At 38.2% G+C, this 22,238-nt stretch overlaps 1 protein-coding gene across 1 annotated transcript in view; it reads left to right on the forward strand.

Moving 5' to 3' along the window:
* The window catches only part of kalrnb (kalirin RhoGEF kinase b), a 110,350-nt gene that overhangs the window by 64,122 nt on the left and 23,990 nt on the right, over positions 1-22,238 (forward strand). Inside the window, exons 28-34 of the mRNA XM_067459070.1 lie at positions 1,266-1,358; positions 1,476-1,587; positions 3,052-3,242; positions 3,373-3,474; positions 8,679-8,821; positions 9,013-9,115; positions 18,464-18,710. Coding sequence (XP_067315171.1) covers positions 1,266-1,358; positions 1,476-1,587; positions 3,052-3,242; positions 3,373-3,474; positions 8,679-8,821; positions 9,013-9,115; positions 18,464-18,710 — 991 coding nt within the window. The remainder of the gene's footprint in view (positions 1-1,265; positions 1,359-1,475; positions 1,588-3,051; positions 3,243-3,372; positions 3,475-8,678; positions 8,822-9,012; positions 9,116-18,463; positions 18,711-22,238) is intronic.

Raw genomic sequence — 22,238 nt, forward strand, 5'->3', positions numbered from 1 at the left:
GGGAAGATGTGTTTGGAGTTTTGCCGTCCGGATACGACGAATGTTTAATCTATCAACGGGTTCTGTTTCACCTTTGTTGCTCTGGTTGGTTGTAGTAGCGCTATCTAATCGCGTGCAGAGGGAGTTTGAAAGACAAACGTTTATCCCGCGCCTCAGCCTCGGATTGAGCCCTGTCAATGGTGAGTTACCAGACCAAACATCTTGATGTGGGTCTGGCTTGTCAGGCTAGAAGCAGTCTACAATCATTGGAAATTACCTTTAAATGCTGTACCATTTTCTTCATCCTCCTGGATGAGGAGAAGTGCTTCAGTTTCATCTGTTTTTTTGTTTGGTTTTTACTTCTGAGTGCAGGCATCAGGGGATGATCACACAGAAAGTGTTTTTACTCTTAAGACGCATAACAGTACTGCATTTATTATAGTACACAATAGTAAATGGAGAGCCACAGCACTGATAAAGGTAATAAAATGCAGGGTCTTGAACGCGAGACAAGACGCGTCTAGTGCTTGTTTCCATAGAAATGCAATTAAAGGCTCCATAGCTTACACTGTAAACAGAGCTTTATGATTGGCACCAGTATGTCCTGCCATCGTATGTGCCCAAACTGGTAATCCTGTTAGTTTTTGTTTGCACACAGCATCGTACCAGTAATTTACTGGTAATGTTACAATTTCTCATTCAGGAAAATTGCTAGAACTGATTTAGCAGTACTGTACCAGTAAAGACTATGGGCTCTATTTTAACGATCTATGCTCATGATCCAAAGCACATGGCACAAGTGCACTTTTGCAAGTGTAACAATGGGAAAAATTATCTTTATGAGTAATAGGTGTGTTTCTGTTCACCATCAGCTCTGTTTCTGTTCTGTTTTCTGTGTTGGTTGATTGTTTGTAGTATTCTATATTTTTTCTTGTTATTCATTTTTTTTGTTATTTTTTCCCTCCTTTGTTGCACTTTGAGATTCTTCGGAATGAAAAGTGCATTATAAATAAAATCTATTATTATTATTATTATTATTATTATTGTATGTTTTAAAAACTCCATTAATACAGTGATAATAAAAAAAACTTGCTTAAACAAGTCTAGGGTGGTTAGCTGGTCATCCAGTATGGTTAAACAGGTCTGTCCCAATGGATTTGGGGTACTTATTATTTTGGGACAGATCAGCTAAGACTAGAAAAGGCTGGTTTAACCTTTTTTTTGTTGTTGTTTAGTTACCACAGTTTTACAACCACAGTATTATTGTTTTTTTCTGTTTCTCACAGGAGATACAGCGGAGACATGGACTGGCCAATTCAATCTCATCATACCTGATCAAGCCCGTTCAGAGAATCACCAAATACCAGCTCTTGCTGAAGGTGGAGACTCAGTGTTTTTGTTCAGTCTTTACCTGATGTGTCGTGATGTAATAATTATGTCCTTTTAAATACATTGTGAATCAGTTTACAGCTCTAAATGGGTGTCTTTGTGAACAGGAGTTGCTGACATGCTGTGAGGAAGGGAAAGGAGAAATAAAGGAGGGTTTGGAGGTGATGCTTAGTGTGCCTAAACGCGCTAATGATGCCATGCACGTCAGCATGCTGGAGGGTGAGCGATAATTATGGCAGCTGTGCTGAAAATGTGAAACTGTGTGACCACGACAAGGGTTTTTTAGTTTAAAGTCATGTAAGCCACAATATGACTTTCAATTTAAAGTTACACTTTGTGATATTTTCCACCATCTAGCGGTGAAAAGGTATATGACCATCCAATGAATATTTGTTTCTGTTCCTCTCAATTTTCGATTTCGTTTTAACTCCTACGGTGGCCGATTTAGTCCAAGATTAACATGGCTTCCAGTTCAACCTCGTCCATGAGTGCCATCGAGTGTTAAAACTCAAAAGGTAAAGCTTGAATTTACGTGTATGTCCCTCTTTGGCTAATGTACTTTCAAGATGGAGGGGCAACATGGCGACCTGGATTCGAACCCCTCACCCGTATGCATTTTCAATGGCATTTTATAAACTTTCGAGAATACTTTATTTCTTAAAAGAAATATACATTTATGAGCACACATATTTTTGAAAGAACTAAATGTTTTTAGCTAAGAATAAACTAAAAAAGTTACACAGTGTAGCTTTAAAGCAGCACCAGGTAGGTTTTGCTCTCAAGGTCCCCCTACAGTATGGAAACAGTATTACCCTTTACTACTGTCGTAAACTGTCATCCTACATCAGGGGATGCGGACATGCATTTGTTGACATGACAATCATGCTAGCCCTGAACACTGCAGGAGGAGTTCACATGCAGGTGTTCTGCTTGCATCGCGTGTGAAATTTCTTTATCCCAGGTACAGTCACATATGTTTCAGCATGTCATATGAATATAATTTTATGGGTTTTATTTTTTTTCAAACGCCAAATGATCGCGATGCTCACGTTTACAAGCCAGTGTCATTATAGTAGCCTAGTCTATTGGTTACCATTTTACAGAATCTATATGAAACTTCGTTTCAATGTTTGAGTTGTAGGTAATAACATATATCGTCAATATTATAATATCCCTGACTAATAGAGGAATCTGCAAATTAGAAAAATCGATTTGCATTATAGCTTGAGCTATGACTATAACATCCGGCAAACAAACAATAGTTGGGCGCATACGTCCGAATTTAAGGAAGTGGGGGTGTTGGTGGAAGTGACATATATGCCGTAAAGCAGTCAAATTTTGTAGTTCTTTTTTGTTCTCGGGTTACTACCCGAAACCCGAAGTTTAAAAGTACGATTAAAAACGATACAGACCCCATCAGGCTATGGCAGACGTGTCATTTAACTTATTGTAAGTCGATGTATCATCACAAGAGTCTTGAAAATATATTATGAAGGTTGAAAAGTTAACTGGTACTGCTTTAAGAATAAGATTTAAAAATATGATTTGAAAAAATTGTATTTTCTTAATTGAAGAAAAAAATCACTGACCAAAAAAACAGAATTTGAATTTCATATTGACAATGAGCTGTTGATATTTTTGCTATGCATCTGTTTATCTATGTGATCGCTGCTGTGGTTTCAGGTTTTGATGAGAACCTGGCCGTGCAGGGGGAGCTGATCCTACAGGACACCTTCCAGGTGTGGGACCCCAAATCTCTGATCCGCAAGGGCCGGGACCGACATCTCTTCCTCTTTGAGATCTCTCTCGTTTTTAGTAAAGAGATGAAAGACTCGTCTGGGCGCACCAAATATGTTTACAAGAACAAGCTGCTGGTAAGGAGCTCCAGGATGACACGTTGTCAAGAAGTGTAAACACCATCTGCAAAATTAAGTCTTTAGTGACTTTTTCCCACTTTATTATTCAGTCACTAGTGGTAGTGTGAATTCAAATGTGTTTTGACAGACATCAGAATTAGGAGTCACCGAGCACATTGAAGGTGATCCATGTAAATTTGCTCTATGGGGCGGTCGGACTCCCACATCTGACAACAAAACAGTTCTTAAGGTAAGATGTATGTCTGTATGTGTATGTCTGTGTGCATCAGTGTCAGATAAACCTACAGAGATGTTAGAATGTCACCCTAGTGGCCAGTGCACATCATACTAACCAATTAATATTTTTAGTACTTCAGTAGCCTAGAAACTTAGACGCACCCTAGCGGCAGCAAATTTAATCTGCCCGCAAATGTCGTCTAGCAACTCTCAATACCCTTCTGAGCTGTATTCCCCTAACTCTTGCCGGACCAATCACATTGGCCCTCATTTATCAAAAGTGCGTACACCAAATTTCCAGCGTACACCTTGCGTACACCCAAACCCACGGTGACTTTGAGATTTATCAATATGGACGTTGGCGTACGGCACGCTCAAATCCTACGCCAGCTCAGGAGGTGGTGTACGCACGTTTGAGTTAGTTGGAAAATGCGCAGAAAAGCAATTCCTAACACCACAAAACGCTCTGACAAGATATGCTATATTATGACCCACTATTAAAAACCACAACACCAACATTCAGTGTTTATTTTTTTGCAACATGAACGTCAATGTTTAATTTGTGTGACTTTACCAAAGCGTTTGATTTGTAGGCATATGTATTCCTCCAGTCGCGATCACGACTGTGATCGTGACAGGCTCGAGCCTGTGCGCTTTATCTGACGTTTCAGGCCCGTCTGGCCCGGCAGCTGCGCACGGACAGGGACTAAAATAATTCAGACTGACAAAATAATAAAAATGACCTTCTTCTTTTAAATAATAATAAAATCAATAAAAACGACATTATTCTTCTGAATAACAAGCATCATTAAGAATAATAATAATAATAATAATAATAATAATAATAATAACAAGAAGAAGAAGAAGAAGAATCTTACAAATTGTCATGTAGTTATTAATGTGAATGAATGGTAGTACTCCACATCACATCAGCATCACCGTCGTACACCCCAATACATGTGCCGTGATACGAAATTAAATGCTAATTGTTTCAAAACGTGCTGTAAAATAATGCATTGTGATGGTAATTTATCATCCAAACAGCTATTTAAACTGCTGGAGTGCGCTTCTCAACCTCCTAAGAGTACTCGTAATTTGGGTCCATATTTTGTTTTTGTAGGTGCCTTTAATCCCACTCTTTAAACTCCCAGATAAAACAATTTCGGTTTTTTTTCGTTTTTTTTTTTCACTTCCCTGGTGATGGTCTCGATGGGCGCGTCTCAATCATCTCACTAGTTCAGTAGTCAGGGCACTGATCAGGGAGTCAGCCCATTGACTTATGTCCTAATCAGTGCCCTGACTAGTGGACTAGTGAGATGATTGAGCGCGCCCGATCTCCACGTCGGAGAAGTTTCGCTTCTTTGCCGTCTTCTGTTTGAAGAGGTGCGCACAGTTTCATAAATCAGGCGGTGAGAGGAGTGTAAGCATAATCTTACGCCAACATATACGCCAGTTTCTACGCAAGATTGATAAATGAGGGCCATTGTGTATAGAGTCGGTGGGCAGGGCCATAATGACGACGGCCGAGTTGCGTTTGCGTGCTTCTAGTAAACACAGAAACTGGCGAACGGCGGCGGTCTTTCGAATCAGCTTTGACCGCGATTCTGGAAGACTTGGAGTTAAGCTTTTCTCCGAGAAAAGAACCGACCGGATTACGGCGAATGTTTAATCTATCAACAAGCTCTGTTTCACCTTCGTTGCTCTGGTTGGTGTAGCGCTATCCTATCGCGTGCAAAGGGAGTTTGAAAGACAACCATTTATCCCGCCCCTCGGATTGAGCCCTGTCTATGGTGAGTTTCAAGACCAAACATCTTGATGTGGGTCTGGCTTGTCAGGCTAGTACTTCAGCGCTGGGAAGATGAATCTGTATTTAACCTGTTAAGCTGATTTCTAAATTTTGAAAAAATCCTAAGAAATGTATACTCAGACTAAAACAAATACAGTTTGTGAATCCTTTGCACTAAAAGCATAATTATGGTCTCATTTGAAAGCAGACACCTGGCAGTTTACTGTAAAGTCAAAATGATAATATTTTTTATAATAAAAAAAAGCTATAATAAGCTTCAAAGTTTTGTAAAGTTATTAGAAATTTATTTGTATGAAATATATTTATGAAAATAAAACTGAAGTGGGCCTTGGAGAAATCTAGAAATGCACTACAGCTAAAGCCACAAGTCTGACCATGTTATATTTCAGATCTGAAGATGATCAGTCTAAAACTCTGAATTTTATTAAACGTTTTACAAGATCGTTTCATGTGATTTTATTTTGAGATATCTCTGAAATATCAACTGATGTTTATTGCCACATCTTCTCAGCTTTCATTCTCTATTTTGCCTCTATTGTTTAGAGGTGCAAACTGCCCCATTCAGTTTGTCTCCCCGGCACACATTCACACTTCTGCGGACTGGTTATGGCTTTAATTATTATTCTTTTGTCTGCATTATAATTACTAACGATTCTCTATTCAAACTGTTCTATTCAAACCTCATTTCTAAATCAAACCTCTCACTTTACCCTCACTGAGACTCTATTGAATGCATTTCGTCCAAATAAGCATTTCAGTAGTTTTACATTTAGAAAATGTTCATAAAAATAAAGTATTTACTCAGTGGCAGGTGCATCTAGGGCAAGCTAGCATGTTAGCTTAGCACACCAGCAAAACAACAATTTATACGATTAAAATCATGTTTTATTCAAAACTTGCTTCATATCACTTTATAATTTATAAGTCGAGTGTTTTATATAACAATATGTGATCTCATGTAGCTTCGGGTCAAAAAATCTGACAGAAAATATACAATGCTAAAAGCTATGTGGAATAGCATTGCATTATAAATATCATCTATTATGAAACCACCCAACATGGCATAAAGAACACAGACCAACCATATATTGCCGCGATTGTGTGTTTATTGTCTTAAAACGTGTCTATCTGCATAAAATAGCCATCTGACGATCGCTAGAAAGCAGCTTTGGTCATGTCAGATACTTCCTGAATGTCACATGGTGTGTCTGTTCTTCATCTATGCATAGGGGAGTGAATTTTCAGTAGTACAGCTTTCCAGCGCCCTCCGGCTGCCAGAATGAATTGAAAACACAGCATATCACTGTCTACTGCTCTCATAATCACACATCCGCGGATTTTGGATAAAGATTGAATAAATAATACTTCTCTGTATAGAAATTTGACTCAAACATGTGAGAATCTATCAATATTTCTCCACATCTGCACACATTTGAAGTAAAAGCCCTGAGGGAAGTTGTTTTGTCGAGTGTCTTCATGACGACCAGAGAAGAGTTTTTTATGAATGGGAGCAAATGACGCGCATATTACAATCAAAAGGTAGCGACGCCCAAGATCATATTCATAACTCCTGGCACATATTAACACATTACGGTCATTATAAGACTTTGAGAATAAAACAGAGGTAACAAAATTAAACTTTAGTCTTAGATCTTTTTAATGATGTATAGTTTGTCAAGGTAATTACTTACATCTGATAGTAATTTTGAGCTAATTTAAACTGGGTCATTAATGTAGTAGAAATGTGAAATTAATTTTGAATTTGGTGCTTTCTAGACTTTACTAGATTTTACTAGAATTACACGCATCGTGATGAGCTGAATGAGCTCTCGTGATGAGAGCTGAGGTAAATGCGTCCACGCTCGCGGCAGTAGTTCTCAGCGCGTGTTCAGTCTGGCACGTTTTAATGCCTTTGGTAGATTAATTTTCATAGGAATTAACATGAGAAGATAAAATACTCACTTTGCTCCGCAAGCCGCACCGTTTCCATGAATGCCTGAGCCCTGAGCTGTGAGTGCAACCCCATCCCCCATGTGCGAGTTGAAAACATGCGGAAATAGCTCCCTCTGCTGGCTGTAGTCTTTAGCGTCCGGCCAAGCATTTTACCGATGACGCAAATTGACAAGATTTGCGTCACCGGAGTAATTTTTCCAGAAATAAAATGCATAAATCTCTCGTCTCAGGGGGATATGAGAGGGGGGAGCACGATCATTCGAATATACTTCAGGGTTTCTACTGATAGAAAGCTATATGCTAATCGTTGATGTAACCCTTTGATGAGGGTGTTTTTTTCAGTATTACACCTGTCCTAAATACACATGACACCTAGAACACCGTATTCTGAAAATTAGCGCTATCAAAATGAATGCTTAATGTATGCAATTAAAGCCACAATATGTAGTCTTTCCCCACTAGAGGTCGCTTTTTCAAAACAAAGGCATAGCTTGATGGCGCCTTGATTTCGCAGAGCTTTTAATATGCCGCAGGGGACCGATTCCACTTCTTCCGCTCGTGTATGGGGGTAATACAGATGGTGTTTTATCAGTTACATACATTTGAGTGTGTTTAAAGTTATGTTATAATGCTACTCTGTGTGTTCGCTATGTGAGCTACTATGAGACACTTGTTGCACACTAGAGTAAGCTAGATCGATATTAGGCATGGTAAAACATGGTACTACATCAAGAAAATGAGATTTAAACAATAAGACTAACTGGGTTGAGCTATTTAACTCGAATTAGTATTCTGTCGATGAATGTAACCAATCAGTTGCTCACCTGTCTCAATACCGTATATTAAACTTTTGGTGTGTACATGGTTTCTACAAAAAATTATAATAATAATTGGGGTAACATGGGTATGATGTCATTGATAAGCTATGCACAAACTCTGGGCATGTCCTGGTTTAAATTGCGTATTTCTCTGGATTTAAACATTCTTGGAAACATTTGGGATAATGTAAGTACACAAGTCAAAAATGTATATAACATTGTTCTATTGGTTGTTGATATTTAATCCAAGAACCTTACATTATTGCGCCTTTAAATAAATTAAGTAAAATAAACTTTACGTAAAATTTCATTCTATATGATTTACACAATATGGTCTATTATTTGGTTATCAAACTGTCTGAAAGTATTTGCATCGATTGCTAGCCCTGTTTGGGATTTATCAAATGTTTTAGAAATCACAGAATAACCCTGAAAAATATCCTGCTAGGGATTTTTTTTGGCCCAAGATTTTTGTCACACTCTAGCTAATTTTCCTTTCGGCCTTGTTCCTGACCCTGGTGCACATGCTTGGAGCCATTGTACTCAGACGGGTGATGCAAGTTCAAATCTCGCTTCTGAAATCATGCATTTTCTCTTCTCTGTTTCCTGTCTTTTACACATCATCTGATCCACCTGAAGGCCTCCAGTATAGAAGTGAAGCAGGAGTGGATCCGGAACATCAGGGAGGTGATTCAGGAGAGAACGGTCCACCTGAAGGGGGCACTAAAGGAGCCCATACACCCTCCCAAAACCCCAGCCAGGCAGCGCAGCATCAGCAAGAGGTATTTCACCTCATCCACCTGCTTAGATTCTTCTCTGTATTAAGAGAATCAATACATCTGCACTCCCAAAATGCATAGCTCTAATCTAAAGTGATTTGGTGTAGATTGTGTGTGATTACATTTGAAATTAGGTTTATAGTATTTATATTTAGTATAGTATATTTAGTTTTAGTATTTATTTTATCTTTCAGGGAAACTACTGAGGATGCGGACAGTCAGGGTGATGCCAGTAGTCAGCCGGACACAATCTCCATCGCTTCCCGCACCTCCCAGAACACTGTAGACAGTGACAAGGTAAAACTACACAAGAATAACACACATCCTGTTTTGTTGAAATGTAATCATGTCAAACAGTTTGTGTGTGGTTTTAAATATGTGTGAAAAATTATTTCTGTCGAATTGTAGTTACTTTCCCTATGGAAAATCTGGTTTTCTTGTGAACATTTACAATAAGTTTTGACAGCAAGCAACTTGCTCTGCTGTGTGAGTGAGTGTGTGAGTGAGTGTGGGAGTGAGTGAGTGTGGGAGTGTGGGAGTGAGTGAGTGTGGGAGTGAGTGAGTGTGGGAGTGAGTGAGTGTGGGAGTGAGTGAGTGTGGGAGTGAGTGAGTGTGGGAGTGAGTGAGTGTGAGAGTGAGTGAGTGTGAGAGTGTGAGAGTGTGAGTGAGAGTGAGCGTGAGAGTGAGCGTGAGAGTGAGCGTGAGCGTGAGCGTGAGCGTGAGCGTGAGTGTGGGAGTGAGGGAGTGAGTGAGGGAGTGAGGGAGTGAGTGAGTGAGGGAGGGAGTGAGTGAGTGTGGGAGTGAGTGAGTGTGGGAGTGAGTGAGTGTGGGAGTGAGTGAGTGTGGGAGTGAGTGAGTGTGGGAGTGAGTGTGGGAGTGAGTGTGGGAGTGAGTGAGTGTGGGAGTGAGTGAGTGTGGGAGTGAGTGAGTGTGGGAGTGAGTGAGTGTGGGTGTGAGTGTGAGAGTGAGTGAGTGTGAGTGAGTGTGAGAGTGAGGGAGTGTGAGTGAGTGTGAGAGTGAGTGAGTGTGAGAGTGAGGGAGTGTGAGAGTGAGGGAGTGTGGGAGTGAGTGAGTGTGAGAGTGAGCGTGGGAGTGAGCATGGGAGGGAGTGAGCGAGTGTGGGAGTGAGCGTGAGAGTGAGTGTGAGAGTGAGTGTGAGAGTGAGTGTGAGAGTGAGTGTGAGAGTGAGTGTGAGAGTGAGTGTGAGAGTGAGTGAGTGTGAGAGTGAGTGAGTGTGAGTGAGTGAGTGTGAGAGTGAGGGAGTGTGAGAGTGTGGGAGTGTGGGAGTGAGTGATTGTGAGAGTGAGCGTGAGAGTGAGCGTGGGAGTGAGCGAGTGTGGGAGTGAGCAAGTGTGGGAGTGAGCGAGTGTGGGAGTGAGTGTGAGTGTGAGAGTGAGTGTGAGAGTGAGTGTGAGAGTGAGTGTGAGAGTGAGTGTGAGAGTGAGTGTGAGAGTGAGTGTGAGAGTGAGTGTGAGAGTGAGTGTGAGAGTGAGTGTGAGAGTGAGTGTGAGAGTGAGTGAGTGAGTGAGTGAGAGAGTGTGAGAGTGTGAGAGTGTGAGAGTGTGAGTGAGAGTGAGAGTAAGAGTAAGAGTGAGTGTGAAAGTGAGCGTGTGAGAGTAAGTGAGTGAGTGAGTGAGTGAGTGAGTGAGTGAATGTGGGAGTGAATGTGGGAGTGAATGTGGGAGTGAATGTGGGAGTGAATGTGAGAGTGAGAGTGAGTGAGTGTGAGTGTGTTCATTCATATCAAGTTTTTCTGTCCCGGTGGGTACTTTATCCTGAATGCACACAGACTCATGGGCACTCGTGTTACTCTGGGGACCACAGGAAACAAGCTTATAAATCATACAGAATGAGTTTTGAAAATATAAAATGCGGGAAAAGTTTATTGTGAGGGGTAGGGATAGGATTAGTGTAAAGCCACCTTTCCACTGCACACGACAAACAACAGACGTTAGACCGGAAGTCATTCATTTCCAATAGACAATTTAACCTTCAGATGCATTCAAATATTTGAACTTGCGCGACTACACCGTATGCGACACCCCGACCGGATGTGAGGTATTCCAAAGTTGTCCAATCAAATCAGTGTGCGCAAGTTGAGAATTATTATTATTTTATTTTGTTTTAAAACTTTAAAAAAGCATATATAGGTGAATAATACATTATTATTTTGTGTGTGTGTGTGTGTGTGTGTGTGTGTGTGTGTGTGTGTTTGATGGGTAGGGGCAGTGTAGGGGGATAGAATGCATTACGTCCATGGAGAGGTGTGTGTGTGTTTTACATTTATTTCAGGATTTTTTTGTAGAACATTTCAAAAGAACAGCATTTATTTATTTTTATTTTACACTGTAAATGTCTGTGTGACTTTTGATTAATTTAATACATCCTTGCTAAATAAAAGTATTAATTTTTTCCAAAATGTATTCCCACATTTGGTGTTTTGATGATGATGGTGGAGCGCGCTGTCTAACACATCGCTCCAAAGTCTCCCCCAGATTTTCCTATTGATTTTACTGAAACTTACAGTATTGCCCTAGTTATTTTTGTCTGTAGGATGAGTCATTTGCACACTTTCTTTTACTGCTTTTCTTGTTGGCTTGTTTTTGTTATATAATTTTTATCCTTGTCCAACTGAATTTGATTCTGATTCGCTGTTATTCCTTCCAGTATGGCATTGCGGCAAAATCTGTATCATTGCTCTTCGTCTCTCCCTCTGTCATTTCTCTGTAATTTTATGATTACTTGCGCCTGCACTTAACCTCGGGCCAGTCTCTCCGCTCTTGTTTCATTCAACCATCTAATTAAAGACAAAAAAGCTCTGAGTCAACAGCAGCTCTTGTTTCCTAGAAACACTTTTTCGCCCGCCATTGGTTGTTTTGCGGTGGTTTGTGTGGTTAACATCAGGACACGAACTTGTCTCCATTTTAGATGGCACACCCTGACCGTTCACTGACTGTCTGACACTGCATGTTACACACAAAATGCCAAGTGTTGGTGGTAACCACAAGCTCCAATCTGATTGGCTGCTTAGGAGTAGATTTATTTGTAAGAGTTGTTTAATAACAATAGTTTGCAAGGTTAATGGCATCCATTTTTTTTTAAAGAAAATTGTTTAAATAAACATGTTTTTTGTTGTTGTTGCACAAATGCACGTATATCTTGATAAAGCAACTGCTTGAGGAATAAGTCTTTATGTCAGTCCTCTTGTATTATTTTTGGTCAGAATTTGCTGCGATATGAAAAACTATGAAAATGCTTTATTGTATTAAGCTTTTGTCACTTAACAAAGCAACCTGGAAATCAAGCGATTAGTCATAATTACACACATACAATTTACATTTTTCTGCCTGTCTGTCTTTTTCTCTCTGTCTTCGGTCTCTTTGGAGTTATTGTACTGCTAGGCCTTCTTATGTCATTGTGGTTTGAGGTTTGTGAGTGGTGTGTGTGTGTGTGTGTGTGTGTATGACTGTGTGCGTGTGGGAGGCTCAATGGACATTCAAATAGAGAACTATATATAGGCTTCTCATGTTGCTTAATTTTACAGACTAGACATTTCTTGACTTGTTTGTGTCTCTGGGGCGGCAGTGGCTCAGTGGTTCATGTAGGTTGTCTACAAACCAGAAGGTTGGTGGTTCAATCCCCGGTTCCACCTGACCAAGTGTCGAAGTGTCCATGAGCAAGACACCTAACCCCAGCTGCTCCCGACGAGCTGGATGGCGCCTTACATGGCTGACACCGCCGTCGGTGTATGAATGGGTGAATGTGAGGCAAAAATGTAAAGCGCTTTGGATAAAAGCGCTATATAAATGCAGTCCATTTACTCTGGGTAGTCTGGTTTGGCATCGGACAAAACCTCCATTTTTATGTCATCCTCAAAGGTTATAATAATTCACAAACAGCAAATAATGTTTAGGTTTTTTTCTATTCCAAAATAATAATTTCTATTTCAAAATAATAATAAAGGAGTTGCCTTGAGGTTTGGTTTGGTTTAGTATTTAGAAATTATATATATATATATATATATATATATATATATATATATATATATATATATATATATATATATATATATATATATATATATATATATATATATATATATGTAATATTTTTTTTATAAACTGTAGATGTTTGTTGATTTTTTAGGTGTGTGTGAGCCTGTTTATGTGGTTTATGAGGACACAAATTTGTATAACTACATGGGTATTACACTATAAATGTGGTTTATGAGGACATATCAGATGTCCTCATAATTCAAATAGCCTTAAAAACATACTAAATTATGTTTTTTTTGAGAAAGTAAAAATGCAGAATGTTTCCTGTGATGGGTAGGTTTAGGGGCAGTGTAGGGGGATAGAAAATACGGTTTGTACGGTATAACATTATGTCTATGGAGAGTCCCCGTAAATCACATAGACCAACGTGTGTGTGTGTGTGTGTGTGTGTGTGTGTGTGTGTGTGTGTGTGTGTGTGTGTGTGTGTGTGTGTGTGTGTGTGTGTGTGTGTGTGTGTGTGTGTGTGTGTGTGTGTGTGTGTGTGTGTGTGTGTGTGTGTGTGTGTGTGTTTCTGTTATTCCCTACGTTAAAGGGTAACAAAATTACGTATTTTTAGTCCCCATGAGGAAAACGACTTTCCTAAATTATACTATTTTTTAAAATGTAAAACATGCAGAACGTTGTCTGTGTTGTTTTCCAGTGTCAGTGGATAGAATATACAGTATATAAAAATCTATATGTCTATCCAATGTCCTCATAAAACATGGAAACGTGTGTTTATAGTATTATTTGCTCTCTGACTGTGTTTAGATCACAAACATGTGTGCACACAAACAGACAGACACACCTCACCCTCTCCTTGCTCAGTTTAGTGTGTTGCGACTTTTCTTTTTTTTTCATCTCTCACTTCTGTCTGTTCTGTTGGAGTCTCTGCTTGTTTTCCTCCTCTTTCTGTCAGTCTCTCCCATATGGGCAGAACCCTCTGGACACTCTTCAGCTGTGCAGATTTATATGACAGCTCAATAATTGTTCTCCGTACTCTCTAAAGAACATGTTGAGAATGAGTGCAGTAACTAGCTTTATGTGAGACTCTGGGAACGAGCACTCGGTTTAGACAATTTTGTACCTGACTGGCCAATCAGAAGGCGTATTTGGTTGGCAGTCTGACTTCTGGTTGGTTGTATTGGCGGTACAGATAGAGTCATGCCCAGGTGGAGGAGTTTCAGACTACCCAAGAGAACCAGACCTGTGAGTACACATGCTTCTGATGGATTTAATAGGGGGGTTTAGATATGATAGGATCGGTTTGTACATTATTTTGAAAATGAGTTTGTGTTAGTTTTAAAGGGAAATTTGCCAGTCTATTTCGGTATCGTTTGGGATGTACTTCAGGAATTTAATGGCTTATTTATGTTTTTAATTATTTATAAAGCAAATTGTTTGTATATTGACCCTCATATGCGTGTTACCAATACAGTGTGATAGTACCAAGATCCTCTTTTGGCCTCTTTTGCTTTACAATTGAAAAATTTGAATTATTATCAAATAGTATATTTAATAATGCTTTTTTATACATTAGTGGTTGTTTTAATCAGGCTCTGGCAGTTACCAAGTTTCAGTCCTGCTGACATTTGCACTTTAAATGTAGGCGTGTACTTACGCATCTGTCTGCATTTGTGTGTTTGTGTGTGTGTGTGTGTGTGTGTGTTTTCTGTCCCATATGCATGAGCTCACATTTGGACTGTGTTTTTGGGTTGCTCAGGAGGGAGTGGTTGTTCATATTCTACTCCATGTGTTTGTGTGTCTGAAGTTTTAAAATGATAACTCTTTCAAAGCCATAAAATAATACTATATATATATATATATATATATATATATATATATATATATATATATTATATATATTTATATATATATATATATATATATATATATATTATTTTTTGCAAATAATTAAAAAAAATGTTTTGTATAAATATATATAATGCATAAACCAGTACAAAATGAACATGTACAAATATAAATTAATATTTCTTATTATTTTAATGGATATTACTGATTTTCACATTACATGATGTATTCATGATTGATGCAAATTACTTCATAAAAATAAAGTTATCCAATTGTTACCTATTATTATTATTATTATTATTATTATTATTATTATTATTATTAATAATAATAATAATATAGTGACTGATGCAAAATATGAAAAAAGTAGTTCATCAATTGTTACAGAATATCTGTGTGTCTTCTACTACAAGTTATTGATTTCACTAGAATTGCACGTTTATGTTCCTAGTAGATCTTGAATCCCGTCTGTATGGCGTCTGTTATGAATAAAGGAAAAGTGTCAGCTAAATGTTCTCATATGGCACATATGTAATACCCTGTCTCATTCTCTGTGGGGGATTATGCTTTCCTCATGGCTGGGAATTCTGTCAGTATGGAATACTCTATTCCATATGGCGGGAATTCCTGGCCAGCTGTAAAGAATCATAGAGGGAAAACTCCCTGCATTTCCCCTGAGGAGGGCGTGTGTCTCTAATCCACCCAATCACACTCCTCTGTCGCTGCCTCACTCCCCAAGTTTCTAGAGTTGTAAATGTAGAATTATATTTCTTGTGTTTGTATTTTAGCTTTGAGAACAGAATTAATTACATACACACTCACACTCATACATAAACATAACTTACAGATGCATCACAGATATTCAAGACGATTAACACAAAAGTTGCAAAATACATTTGCATACATGCATAAACATTCAACCATTAGGGAAGCACATATACAATCGTTGTTTATGCTTCGGTAGTTTAAATTTATATTAAGATGATTATAATTATTACAGACCCTAACCCAAATATTGTTTTTGCTATTAAATCATTTACTCATTTGCAGTGTAATGTCGTAATTTTTTTCAGCAAAAATAGATATTAGATGCAACTTAATTTGATAAATTAGCATGAGTTATAATTCAAATAATTGTTTTATTTATTTTCATATCTTGATTACTATATAATTATATATACATACACCGATCAGGCATAACATTATGATTACGAATATTCTGTTGGTCCCACTTTTGCTGCCCAAACAGCCCTGACCCGTAGAGGCTTGGACTCCACTAGACCCCTGAAGGTGTACTGTGGTATCTGGCACCAAGATGATAGCAGCAGATTCTTTAAGTCCTGTAAATGCTCCCACAGATGCTCGATTGGATTGAGATCTAGGGAATTTGGAGGCCAAGTCAACACCTCAAACTCGTTGCCATCATAATTTCGCCCTTTTTTAACTCACTCAAATCTTTAGCTTACCCATTTGTCCTGCTTCTAACACTTCAAATTTGAGGACAAAATGTTCACTTGCTGCCTAACATATCCCACCCACTAACAAGTCCCTGTGATGAGATCTGTTCATAATGTCATGACTGATCGGTGTATATATATATATTACTAAACAAGGCAAATTAGCATAAGAGCGCAATTCCAGAAAAACTGGCGACAAGCAAATTAAAGTACACAGACATAGCTGGATCATTTCCATAATAATGATCAATGCAATCTACCAAGAGCACCGCAAATTAGCGTCTGGTTTAAGTTCAGATGGGTTTTTTGGGGGCATTAAATAAATGGTAAATGGACTGCATTTATATAGCGCTTTTAAACAGACCCTATGGCCAAAGCGCTTTACATATTGCCTCACATTCACCCATTCACTCTCTCATTCATACACCGACGGCAGTGTCTGCCATGTAAGGCGCCATCCAGCTCGTCGGGAGCAGCTGGGGTTAGGTGTCTTGCTCATGGACACCTCGACACTTGGTCAGCTGGAACCAGGGATTGAACCATCTACATGAACCACTGAGCCACTGCCGCCCCAAATAATGGCACAAATACCACTATAATTGACAAAACAGTAAATCACTGAATTGCGTGATTCATTTAAATATATCCCATGCATTTTATATTTTGCCTCTGAAAGGGAAATTCCTACAAATCCATATACAACATGGTCAGCCACAAAAATAACCCCGTCTACACCATTTTAGTGCTAATTTTAGTGCAAGTCTTTAGTAAGTCATGACGCTAGTTTTGTAACACCAAATGAGGGCTTGCGTTGGCTCAAACTCTTTTTTTTTTCCAAAAAAAAGCCTCCCAGATTTTTTTGCTACTTTTTTGTTAGCGTTTTGAGGTTTCACGCTCTAAGATAGCAAAAAACTGACATGAACCAGTGTTTAATATCATGGAAGACTTTTAGTTGATCTTTCAGATGAATGTGTGTTTTGACCCAGAACAGAGGGAGTACAGACATAACTACATTCAGGGAGAGGCGCTGTCTAGGGAGGGACGTTGGGTCAGAACAGAACCTGTGTCAACACCCAAAAGCTCAGTCGAAAAGTTCGATGTAGTCAGGAAGGAGGTCAGAGATGGAGAGACCTCCATCAGAGAACAGCTGTTCAGACTTGCCTTTTCCTCTCTTACTCATCCTGTTTCTCATACTCTTTTGCTCAGTTTCTGTTTCAGTGGGTGTGTTTGATAAAGATTAGAACATGTTCGGTGTGTCTGTAAATGTGTGTGTGAGGTGTTGAATTGATTATCTGTCACTGTTTGACTCAGGTGGTGATGTGTGTGTGTTTGTTCCGTGAGCTGGTTTCTCTCTGAAGGCTGACCAGCCTTCATTTCTCTCAGCCTGCCCTGTTTTTCTTTTCATCTGGGACAGTTTTGTACAGTTATAAAAAATTCTTGAGAACTTTTCCTGCATGAAAGTTTGCGCAAATGTGTTCTGATTTTCATCCAAATCATAAAGACCTTAAAAAAAAGTATTGCATTTTACTTCCAGTATAACTTATTTCTAGTTGGAAACAATATAGTCCTGCAGAATTTGATTGGATCATTTAGTAGTGGTCAATAAAAGTTTTTAATGACCTATACCACCATTTTTTATATTTTAAAAAACTCTCACCAAAGCTGCATTTATCTGATTAAAAACGGTAAAACTGTGAAATATTAAAGACATGTTTTCAATTTAAATATATGTATTAAAATAAATGACAAAGCTGCATCATTACTCCAGTCTTCTGTGTCACTTGATCCTAAGAAATCATTCTAAAATGATGCTGATTTGATGCTACAAATTATTATTGGTATGCAAATAATGATTGTTATTTTTATAAGTGTTCAAATCTGTTGGGCTGCTTAATTTTATTCCTGAAAATAATAATAAAATTGGATTAAAAAATATATATATATTATTTGACATTATACTTTTGATAAATTGAATGCGTCCTTTCTAAAAAAGGTATTTTTTAAAATCTTACTTTGCCCCAAATTTTAATTGGTAGTTTTTCCACAATACTGCTTTCAACAATACTAATAATATCAAATTCTTCTTGAGGAGCATATCATCATATTAGAATGATTTCTGAAGGATCATGTGACACTGAAGACTTGAGTAATGATGCTAAAAAAATTAGCTTTGCCATCACAAAAATAAAATACATTTTAAAATATATTCAAATTAAAAAAAATGTTCTACAGTATTAACATATAGTATATACTTGCTTTATAGATAAGTTATAGAGGATTCTTCAAAAACCTTCAAATGAAAGTTAAAACCTGTACCTTTCTCTCTCTCTGTGTGTGTGTAGTTGTCGGGTGGCTGTGAGCAGACTGTGGTTCTGCAGGACTTTGTTGCAGGCTCAGTTGGTGAGTTGAGCATTCAGTCAGGTCAGACCGTCGAGCTGTTGGAGAGGTCTGGAGAGCGGCCTGGCTGGTGTCTAGTGCGGACCACCGAACACTCGCCCCCTCAGGAGGGTCTGGTTCCCAGCAGTACCCTGTCTGTTTCTCACTCCCGCAGTAGTGTCGACATGGACTGCTTTTTCCCACCTGGGAAAGGTGAGTCACACACAAATATTCACCGCCCACAAACACAGATCACGTGTCCCTTTCTTATGGCTAAGCATTCTGCTTAAAAACAGCCAAAGCCCCCACTACTAGTTCAATATGGAACTGTAATGCAGTCATTAACAAGTATTTTGTACTTTTTTATATATTTAAGCTTAACTTTTATATGCTTTTATCCAAAGCGACTTGCCTTCAAGGTATACATTTCATCAGATCATGCATTCCAGTTGAACAAATGACTTCAGCATAGCACAATGCTCTACTGTTTGAGATATAGGAACGCTTCTACATTTACAAAAAATAATTTTATGCTTATAAGATCCCTTTTTAAATGGCATTCAGTTGCAAAACAACTGTATATAAAATATTCAAAATATACGTATATAACAATAATGACTGAAATTATTTATTTTTCCTCAATAACTTAATAACAAAAAAACTTGAAACATAAATATATTGTGATTTAATTTATCTATATCAAAACTATAATATACTGTACACATAATACATAATACACAACACACAATATATTGTATTATATAAATAATATAGGTATATATTATATATTCTAATATAAGGGACCTTTGAAATGTGTGTTGGGAAGTAGGGAGCATTTGAGTCAAAAGGTTAAGAACCACATGATTTATAGTAGTTTTGACAGCTTCTGTTACTATGTACATTATTTGCATGCTAAAGAGCAACTTGGACATTCTGTTCAATAGCTACATTTGTGTTCTGTGGGGTGGGGGGGTTACAAGTTTTAAATAAAGCATACAAATGTGTATTTTTGGATGATTTGTCCCTTTAAGCTGTTGTACATGTGCCCACAGCTCTCTAAACAGCATGTGCTCTGGCTTCTTCCAGGGGAGCCAGTTCTGCTCTCGGTGGGAAAGGTACAAATAGAGTTTGATCATTAATTAGCAGGGTGCTAGTCAGTGGCGGCATTTCACAGAAACATAGGGTATGGCATGAGCCCTTCTGGCCATACAAAAACGACATTCCCAATTAATAACTTTATCTTAACAAAATGTGGACAAAAATCACTAAAATGACAACAGAGTTAACAACAATGCAAATACTGACATATATAAGCCTTCACTATGTCCTAACCAAACGCGATACGTCAGAAAAAAAAATATTTTACTGTTTTTTATTTCTTTTATTTTTATTTCTGCAGCAATGTGGCTGGAACAACATACAAAATATGACAAGTGCAGATGATGTGCTTTATTTAATGTTTTAAAAAAATGAAGCGAGTTTGAATATCATTTTTCGTAACCTTTATAGACAAAGCCTTACTGTAAGCAACAATGGATAATTTACCTCAGATCTTGCAAATAAGTTAACGGAAACAACAATGTTCAAACTGTTAAGGTGAACAAACAAGTGTATTCTATTTATTTATTCTTTTAAATCAGTCACTCAGTATGTATTTTTAATCATGCTAAAATTGTGTTCGATTTAATTTAGGAATTCGTTATTGTACTTATCAAGTTCGTTACTAATGCAGTCAGTGCGCTTGCAGAGAGCCCGCCCACACACTCTTCTGATTGGCTGTGATTTTTGATTGATCTGAGTTTGGTTTGCATTGAAAAACTTGTCGCATCATGTCTGGTTAGGACACGGCATTAAGTTTAAATTTACTTTTCAAAGCTGCAACAGAACTACAGAGAAGCATCATAAGCCATTTATTTGGCAACTGCAATACTCTGCCATACGCAAACGCCGCCCCTGGTGCTAGTGATGCTAAGGCTTGCAATCCTGCTTTGATCCAACTCGGGGGATTGGTGTATGTGTTTGGTGGGGCTTCAATCCTGGGACTCTCACAGGCCTTCACAGATGTTTCACACAATAGATCCACATTGAATTCATGCAGAACCATTTTAGCTTTTAATTGTCTTAATGTGAATATTTCATCTTTCTATAAAAGGGGTCTTTTTACTTTTAAGCCCCTTATAAACTTCAGGCTAAATCAAAGAACAAACTGATGTGACGTCATTTTAAACAAAATCAGGCCAAAACGAAGATTGTTTTGGAAATTCGAAACCAGCTTGCCAAAGTGAACTTTTTCTGGCTGGTATCACCTTCAAACTACCATTGTTCCATGGTGATTATGTAATAAGATAGTGGCTTCAGGGATCTGCTGCATCCTTTGACATGGAAATCTTTGGTTAATATCTTCTGTTCCGCCCATTACAGTCAAAAAATCAACACACTGGAGAGCTTCTTCATAGTATAATTTGAAGTTTACTTATTTTTGAAATGTTTAATATTGTAAAGCTGCTTTCTTTGAAGCAATCTGTTGTATCTCAGCAGTGTGGGCAGCTTCTGGATGCTTCCCTACAGTATACCACTACAAAGGTGTTTTGAACTTATTTTTACCCCTAGAACTTTGCCATGAGTATATCGGGTTCTTTAGAGGTTCCATATACTTCAAGTAAGAACCATGAGGGTGTAGCTTTTGGTTTTTGGGTCAGGGTGGTGTCAAAATGTGTGTCTTTTAGGCCCCATACTGTCTGAAGCGGAACACTCTCTGTATTGTATAGTCCCTTTACTTCCTGTTGTCTCCCTGCACTGCACTTCCTCTGTTTAGAAGAGCACATTTCTAAACATCCCTACCAGAACCCCCCTGACCTCATGATAGTTCAGGCCTGGATCTAAGAATAGGCAGAGGAAAGGGGGAGTCAACCTTTTCCAGGTAGGTTTCAAGAAAATTAAATAAATAGAAAGCAGCTGAACAACTGACAGGTCAAGATGGCTGCTGAACTATGACACGCTGTGTTGTCTTGAAATTTTAACTCTTTAACTCTAAACTCCACTGAGAGGAATTATATGTAACACATAACCAGAAGTTCATGCACCTTCAAAAAATTTAGATATTGGTCAAAATGGAATATTTGGAATATTGGAATATTCCTTTGAATGATCTTGCTTGTCCTTTGGATTTTGCGATGGCTATTCACACTTCTGCCTGTTTATTTTGAGTAGCTGATATTGTTGTGTGTATGGAGTGTGTGCAACAGGGTTATAGTAAACAGAAAGTCATGCACAGAAACATGGAAAGTCTTTAGTCAGGCATGAAGGATTCTGTCCAGTCAGACAGTTTAACAGCATGCTACACTTCGTTCTGTTGACTAGGCTTTTTTCAGTTCTGTTTTTGGAACGTCAGTCTTATTATTGGACAGGCATGTTAATGTTCTTGGAACTTTGTTTCCAAAATGTTGCCCTGCATGGTTGTCACATAGTTAACTTGTACAATGTAGGAATAGAATTCCAAGTAGGGCCAACCTGGAAACTAGAAAATGTCTTATATTGGCTGTCCTTCGTGAGATTAACCTGTGAGGTCCCACTTTATATTAGGTGGCCTTATTGTACTTACATCAAAAAAATAAGTACAATGTATTTATTGAGTTCATATTGTATTGCAAAACATAGGGTCTTTGTTATATTTTATTTATTTATTTTCGAACATGAGAGAATAATAAAAATACAATAATGTGCAAACATTTAAAAAAGAAA

The sequence above is a fragment of the Pseudorasbora parva genome, chromosome 12 (genome assembly GCF_024679245.1).
Source record: "Pseudorasbora parva isolate DD20220531a chromosome 12, ASM2467924v1, whole genome shotgun sequence".
NCBI classification, from domain to species: domain Eukaryota; kingdom Metazoa; phylum Chordata; class Actinopteri; order Cypriniformes; family Gobionidae; genus Pseudorasbora; species Pseudorasbora parva.